The 8,352-nt window shown below is 40.1% G+C and overlaps 2 protein-coding genes across 3 annotated transcripts; both read left to right on the forward strand.

The window, feature by feature from the left end:
- Positions 1 to 751: 751 nt before the first annotated feature.
- Positions 752 to 2,616, forward strand: LOC122660273 (putative pectinesterase/pectinesterase inhibitor 28). Its single transcript, XM_043855507.1, has 2 exons — positions 752 to 1,793; positions 1,925 to 2,616. Exons 1-2 carry the CDS (start codon positions 752 to 754, stop codon positions 2,614 to 2,616), a joined length of 1,734 nt encoding a protein of 577 aa, XP_043711442.1.
- A 751-nt stretch (positions 2,617 to 3,367) lies between these two features.
- Positions 3,368 to 4,134, forward strand: LOC122660276. Of its 2 annotated transcripts, none has more exons than XM_043855510.1 (2): positions 3,368 to 3,693; positions 3,901 to 4,134. In XM_043855510.1, exons 1-2 carry the CDS (start codon positions 3,381 to 3,383, stop codon positions 4,035 to 4,037), a joined length of 450 nt encoding a protein of 149 aa, XP_043711445.1. In that variant the 5' UTR covers positions 3,368 to 3,380; the 3' UTR covers positions 4,038 to 4,134. The 2 variants fall into 2 exon arrangements, with proteins under 2 accessions (XP_043711445.1, XP_043711444.1); XM_043855509.1 differs by having other exon boundaries at positions 3,368 to 3,689.
- The last annotated feature ends 4,218 nt before the right edge of the window (positions 4,135 to 8,352 follow it).

The following is an 8,352-nucleotide window of genomic DNA, read 5'->3' on the forward strand; positions in this document are numbered from 1 at the left end:
ATCATTTCACGTGAAAATCTCTATAATTATTGGTTCGGTCTGTTTCGATCCTTTACCGATATCTTATAGGTTTATTATTGATGTATTATTAGTCCAGTATTGAAATTTCATTTATAAATAAGAAAAATGTATAAAAATCTTGAATTTTGTCGGCTTTTCTTGATATCTATTGGTCCATGTTTGTTTTGTTTTGTGTTTTTTTTTATTTTTTTATTTTAAATATCCAGTGTTAATTTACAGTGAGGAGGTCGTTGATTCACATTATTGTGGGGCCGGGCGTATCCTACATACCGAGTCCCACTCCTTGACCCACGCTTTACCCTACCCAAACAACGAGAAAATTAACACTTTGAAATTTGATCTTAAAAATAAAAAAAATAAAAAACAACTGCCAACTTCTATTCTTTACCAAAAAAAAACAACCAACTTCTATTTTGTCGTTTACCAAAAAATACAACCAACTTCTATTTTGTTCGTGACTTGACTTTCCCTCCTTCCTTTCTTGGCCTTGGCTTAGTTACAGAAACAACTGCCTTTCTTACTATTTTTGGCTCTCCTTCATCATATAAGTAGGGCATCTATGCAAACATCCAAAATCAGAGCTGAGGGAGCATAAGCAGTTCTTCTCCCTTCTATCTCATCTTGGCTCTGCTCCCTTGACTTTCTTGAGAGCGATCAGCCCTCTTTATCAAAAAAAAAAAAAATAGAAAGCAAAGGGAAGCTAAGTTCAAGATCTTAGGGTTACGGAAAAATGTCGGACGATGGATCTAAAAAGAAGAGAGTCACGTTAATTGCTGTGTCTTCTTTGGTTCTGGTGGCCATGGTGGTCGGTGCTGCCGTCGGCGTCAATAAATACAACTCTTCGCCGAGCGAAACCCCCACCACTGCAACAACCACTGAGATAAGCAGCAACATGAAATCAATCAAGGCCATATGTGAGCCCACTGACTTCAAGAAGACATGTGAGGACAGCCTATCTTCGGCAGCCGGTAACACTACCGACCCAAAAGAGCTTGTGAAGGTTGCATTCCAGGTGACTACTGAGCACATCAAACAAGCCCTCAACAAATCAGAAGTGCTCCATCAGCTTGAAAAGGATAATTTTACTGCCCAAGCTTTGGAGAATTGCAAGGAACTGATGGACTACGCCATTTACGACCTCAACAGGTCTTTTGAGGAATTGGGAGCGTTAGACGTGAGCAAGTTGGACGAACTTCTCGCCAACATCAAGATCTGGCTCAGCGCTGCTATTACTTACCAGGAGACATGCCTCGATGGCTTCCAGAATGCCACTGTGAAAGCCGCAGAGTCGATGAGGAAAGCATTGAAAACCTCAGATGAACTCACCCGTAACGGTCTTGCCATCGTCGGCGAGATCGGCTCGGTGCTTACCTCCTTACAAATCCCAGTAAGTCGTCGTCTTCTCTCCAAGGAACAAGAAGATTTCCCCCAGCGAACCGAAGACGGTTTTCCAGCTTGGGTCTCCGCCTCTAGACGTAGACTTCTTGCAACCCCTAAGAGCCACCTAAAGCCCAATGTGATTGTGGCTCAGGATGGCAGTGGCAAGTACAAGACAATCAATGAGGCTCTCAAAGAAGCTATTAGACCCAAGACCGATAAAACCAACGCCACCTTCATCATCTATGTTAAGGCCGGAGTCTACAAGGAGACCGTCCATTTCCTTCAGTCGATGTCTTATGTCATGTTGATTGGAGATGGACCCCTTAAGACAAAGATCACAGGAAATAGGAACTACGTCGATGGCATTCCCACCTTCAAGACTGCTACCGTCGGTAAATACTAATTATAATTACTCGATCAGTAGAACTCATCCTTAAAAGCTAGCCGCCCCCGTTAAGTCTTTACATTTACATTGGGCTGCTACTCACTTAATATTTTATTTTTTATTTTTTTGATGAAATAGTCACAATAGGAGATGGTTTCATTGCCAAGGACATCGGATTTGAGAACTCAGCCGGAGCTGCAAAGCATCAAGCTGTGGCACTAAGGGTATCGTCTGATATGTCAATCTTCCAGAACTGCCAAATGGATGGCTACCAAGACACCCTTTACGCCCACACTCACCGTCAATTCTACACCGGATGCACCATTTCTGGAACCATCGATTTCATCTTCGGCGACGCAGCTGTTGTCTTCCAGAGCTGTAAGATGGTGGTAAGAAAACCATTGGATAACCAACAGAACATTGTGACAGCTCAAGGAAGGAAGGAGGAGAATGAACCCACCGGAATTGTCCTTCAAGATTGCACCATCACCGCTGACCCATTGTTGGTTCCCGTCATGGCGAAGAATCCATCTTTCCTTGGTCGCCCATGGAAACAGTACTCAAGAACCATTATCATGAATACCCAGATTGAGAACGTGATCCAACCAGAAGGGTGGCTCCCATGGATGGGCAATTTCGCACTCGACACTTTGTACTATGCTGAGTTCAACAACAAAGGCCCTGGAGCTGCTCTCACAAAGCGAGTCAAATGGCCTGGCATCAAGACTCCACTTACCACTCAACAAGCTCTGGCATACACTCCTGCTAAATTCCTTGATGGTGATCGTTGGATCAAACACACCGGAGTGCCCTACAAATCTGGCCTCTAGGCTTTTTAAATTAAACTCGAATTATTATGTAGAATTTGTCTGAGAAGCATTAATGAAGGAGGATTATTTCCATATACGTACCCACTCGTTTTATTCCTCTTTTATTTATTTATTTATGGGAAATTTACACATACCACCCCTGAGGTTTGACGAAAGGATATTTTCACCCCCCAGTTTTGGAAAATTCTGCGCACCCCCCTGAGGTTTGCAAACAATAACAAATAAGCCCATTCCGTCAGTTCATGACTAACACTATTAAAAATTAGACTTGAATTGACGGAATTGCACTTCTAAGAAGAACCCAAAAAAAAATAAGATGTGAATGGACAAAATTACCCTTACAAAGGGAAGAAAAAAAAATCCTGCAATTCATCTTCCCCAATCGAATTGGGGAAGATGAGTTGCAGGTTTCAAAACCATAAGGGTTTTTCTTTTGTTTCTATAATTATGATTAAGAGAAATAAAAGGAGTAGGTTTTAAACTGGAAAATCCTAGGCAATTGGGTTTCAAAACACTTTTCAATCGTTTAGAAGTTTAGGGTTTGAAATTGGGGAACAATCCCAAATCCCTTTTCGGACCTGCAACTTGTCTTCATCCCCAATCATAACAGAAACTGTTCATATGACTCTATTAGTACTCCACATTCTCTCCTCAGAATTCGATTATGCTATTGTCGCCATGAAAAAGAGATGCCTCTGCCTCTGAAAGTTTAGTACGAGTTCTCAGGTATAGACATCGTTCAAAATTCTTCTTCTCCTTCTATCATGAAACCAAGTCCTTTGCATTTTGATCAGAGTACACCAAAAAAAGAGAGGCCCAGTCCGATGAGAACAAGGGGCAATTTTCCAAATTCTCCACTGATCAGAGGGAGAATGGTTAAGGATGAAAATTCAAGCATGGTTTTCAGATCTACAGTGGGTGGGCTTTTGTCTAAGATGTCAGATTCAAAGGGAGAAAGCCCTGTCCATGTCAGGAAGAGCTGTGTTACGCCTTTTTCTGTCTTTAAGGTTGCAAGGAGCAAGAGTGTGTGCAAACCAGAGCCAATGATCCCAAAAAGTCTCTTCAACAATACTGTAGGTACATTTTTCCTCTGTACCATTTTTGTAACTTTGCAATATAACTGGACACAATTGTACTTTCTCCCAATTCTTTGGTACTACTCAAAAGAGCTAGTCCATTCACAAAGAACTGCATAAATTGAAACAGTCCCAGTTAAATAGTTCAGTTTCCTTGAACAAGTTTTGGAGATGAACTAAATTATTATGTCTATTCTGCTTACTCCAGGAAAAGAAGAGTTCAACTCCCACTCCCAGATTAAGAAATGTAAGAGTAGGAGCCTCTTCCAATCAGGCAGGGGAAGAACAGAAACAGAACAACTCAAATTCCAATGGAACTTTACAACTGCAATCTCAGTCTGGTAATTCAAAATCCAAGCACGTTGGTAGTCTGTCCATGTCTTTACCTGGAAACCTTAGTGTGCTTGGAAAGGTAACTTTATAATTTGGGATTGTTAATGCATTTCCAGCGTGAGCTCTTCTTCTTCTTTGTACTATTTGGACGCTATTGCTTTGTACGGGCATCAAAGGAAAGATAGGGAGTGGTGGTGAACAAATCAGAGTTTAGGGTTAAGGTTTGAGGGTGGAGCAAAGAGTGATGGTGACGATGGTGATGATTCAGTTTTGGATATCTGTTTTTTTTTTTTGGGTTCTTCTTAGAAGGTCAATTCCGTTAGTTCAAGTTTAATTTTTAACAGTGTTAGTCATAAACTGACGGAATGGGCTTATTTGTTACCATTTGCAAACCTTAGGGGGTACGCAGAATTTTCCAAAACTGGGGGGGTGAAAATATCCTTTCGTCAAACCTCAACAGTGGTATGTATAAATTTCCCTTTATTTATTTATTTTTTTGGATCTTCCCCTTGTTTCTTCTCCTTCCTATGGTTGTGGTTTTCATCAACACTTCAAAACTGAATAAACTTTGAATAAAGGGATACAAATACTAATCTAGGAATACAAAGGCATCTCCTTCATCATTATGATTTCCTCTCTCTCCTTCTCTATATCCTTTATTAATATATAATCTTGTTATGTAAGCACTATAGGCTGAAAGACAAAAAGTATAAGCCACGAATTAAAAGAGTCAACCATATAAACGGAAGAAGCGCTCGGCTTATCTTTTATTAAATTCGAAACACTTAATACAAATAGTCCATCACTAACATATCATTTGCCTATGAAAACAGCATTCTTCAACAGTACAAGTTTGTCAGATTCAAAGGTGAGTTTCATTCCAGCCTTAATAAGAAGTGGTCCCGAAACCAAATTTCACCTGATATCTGGAACGTGAAGCACATCCTTCAACACAAGTGTCTTCCCCGAAGTGAGTTTTAAGGTGACAGTTCCTTTACCGATAACATTAGAAGATTGGGAGTTACCCATGAACACTTGATCACCAGTATTGATAACAGAGTAAGTACCAAATGTATTGCAATCTCCACAAATGTGTCGAGTTGCACCCGTATCAAGTATCCAATCTTTTGGTTTGTCAACCAGATTCACTTATGCTATCATAGAGGTGAAAATATTTTCCTCCAATAAATTCACCTTCATCTTCTCAGACTTCGTGGACTTCTTGTTCCGACAATCTTTCTTAAGATGACCATGCTTGCCACATGCGAAACACTTCACCGTTGATCTCTTGAAATTGTTGCCTTTCTTGACCTGAAGACCCTTTTTGAAATGACCTTGTTTATCTGATTCAACAAGGTTAGCTTTGAGTCTTGTATACCCAAGAGGCTTTCCACTATTGTCCTTATTCCTATTCCTCTCCTCAATCTTGATTCTGATCACAACCTGTTCAAAGGACCATTCCTTTCTCTTATGTTTCATATTGTTTTTTAAATCAGTCCAAGAAGGAGGGAGTTTCTCAAGAATGAAACTTGTGACGAAAACATCATGAAGGATAATATTTTCCTTAGATAACCTTCCCACCAAGATTTGAAACTTATCAATCTGGGAAGATATGCTTTTGTCATCAGTCATTTCAAAATTCAAGAAGTTTGCAACCACATACTTCTTGCTTCCTGCATCATCAAGAGTATATTTATTGCATAAGGCGTTCCAGATCATATATGCATACTCATATGAGTTATACACATTGTATAGATCAATGGAAAGCGCATTCAAAATCCGATTTTTACATTGGAAATCGGCTTGAATCCATGCAATTCATTTGACATCTTCTTCCAGAACCTCACTTTGTTGTGGTTTCGGATCCGTCAACGCAAAAGCAACCTCTTTTTGGGTTAAAGCAAAGAGAAGCATTTGTTTCCATCTCTTGAAATTCTGTCCATTGAACTGTTCGATCTTGTCGAACTCTCCAACAATAGTCATCTTCTCCAATGCTGGTTGAAGAGTAGTAACAGCAGGAATCACATTAGTTGGAATCGGATCAACATTAGATGCATCCTTTTGACCAAGTGTATCTTGTCCAGCAATAGTCTTATATCTGTTTTAACAGTATTGATAAGCACTGTTAGAAACAGTATTAAAGACCTTACGATTAAAGACCTTAAGATTGTTATGTAAGCACTATAGGCTGAAAGACAAAAAGTATAAGCCACGTTATAAAACAGTAACGCAAATAAATAACACACACTTACTAGTGACCGGCAGTTCGTTGCAGACAAAGGTTTGGATTGATTCGTATCCAAAGACACTCTCCTTAAGGTCTTTAATCGCCCCTTATTAGTGCAGAACCGGGTTGACTTACGATTACACCTCCAAGATAAAACAATCCACTAACCACTTTTAGACAACACTCCGAAGTGATTACAGAAGGGGCCCAAAAGCTACACTCAATGCTCTTATAAAGAATACGGAAGGAAGGAACAAAAACGAAGAGAAAAGATATGCTCTCTGGTTTAGAACACTTTCTGTCAGAGAAAAACATACTCTCTGGTATGAGCCCAGAAGCACGTTATAGTTCTTCTGTTTGCTCTATGGTATTTAAAGAGATGTAGGGGTAAGTCTGTACGTATGCAGGCATCCCTATATACATACAGAGGTGATCGTATGTATACAGGCATCCCTGAATACATATAGATGTGACTGTATCCTTATATCAATACATGTATCCAACTGGTGCCTCTACGTTAAGGTGTATGCCCTTCGAACTTAAATTCGAAATAAGAGAGACTTCCCATGGAACCCTATGTCCCTTAAGGACTCAAGTAAACTTATATACAAGTTCACCTCTTTCAAGCTAAGCAATGTGGGACTAAAAAGTAGTAGATTCCCATATTCCATGCTTGCTTTTAGCTCCAACCATAACAAGTGTAAATTCAAAATAATGAATAGGAGGGAATAAGAGGGAAACAAAACTAAATAAAGTGAGGGAAATGAAAAGTTGAAAAAAAAAGGAGGGAAAGCACAAAAGTGATTTTGAATCTTTTGAATTTTAATCCAACAAATCTTCCTTTCCCAGGGTCTAAGCTTGAATCTCTCTCGTATTCGCTATCTTCCTCTTTCTGATATCAATTCGTTTCCAAACAAAACAGAATTCCAAATCCCCTCTCTTTCTTTTTCCCACTCTGGTCGTTGTTAATGGTGGAAACCGTGCGTGTGATTTCATGCATGCTTTTCTCTCACTCTGCGAGGGTAATCACACAATTCCCAACTGCACAGTATTCCTCTCCATCTCTCTTTGCTTCAGCCTACTTCGTCCCTCTCTTTGCTGTCTTTGCCTTCTCCTTTGGCTCCTGGAAGCAAGGTTGGTTGTTCCACCATTTTAAACCCAAGTTTGAAACAGAGTCCTTCCTCTTCCTCCTCTTAATAAAAATGCACATCTTCTCTTCAAATTCATATGTAAGTTATCTAGATCTTTGCTTCTCTATCATCCATTCAGAGTTCCTAATCCTGCAAATCCCAAAGCCTCACATCTACAGTAATATGATGATCTTAAAGGAATCATTGGGCAGAGGAAAGGTATAGTATTTTGAGTTGCAGAGGCATATATAGTCCCCTAATCGTGTTCCAAGTTGGGAGTCAAAACCAATTCAGATCCTCTAGGGCACGCTTTCTGTAGGCACAGCGCAATGATCGACTTACCCCTGCTCGGGCAGGGTAATGCAGACATTGCGCTGCGCCCTGTGTCTGTACTGCTCAGGCCGCTATGGACAGCATGCCGTAAAGGATCTGGATCCGAGTCAAAACAAAAGATAAGTAAAACGAGAATGTGGAACAGAATTTTTCCCATCCCGGAGATCGAGGTTTGTTCTTCATTCCATTCTAGGAATTTGGAACGAGAATATGCACCAAACAGCGTTTCTGAAGTCCCAAAATACATTCTAGACCTAGAATGCGTTCTGAGAATGCATACCAAACACTACCTTAGTGAAAATCTTAGTTGTTCTTCTTCTTTCACTTCAGAGATTAGAATAGAACATGTATTTCAAAAATGGACGTCTTATACGATCTATCACTGAAATTTTTTAATTTTCCTTTATTTATTTTATTATTTTATGTATTGGCGCCCATGCTGATGATTTCAGTTTTTTTCTCTCTTTTGTTTTTAATCTAAATCATAGATCAATGGGACTAGATGATTCTTATTTAACTCGTCTCCAGGGAGGCGTGCGCCCAAGGTGCTACCAGGAGGCATCCAGCGGTTGAGCTGTGTCGCACATATCTCGACGCATGCCTAGTGATGTGTGCAGCACAGCCCAACGGCTAGTGG

This window comes from Telopea speciosissima, chromosome 4, assembly GCF_018873765.1.
Source record: "Telopea speciosissima isolate NSW1024214 ecotype Mountain lineage chromosome 4, Tspe_v1, whole genome shotgun sequence".
Classification (NCBI taxonomy): domain Eukaryota; kingdom Viridiplantae; phylum Streptophyta; class Magnoliopsida; order Proteales; family Proteaceae; genus Telopea; species Telopea speciosissima.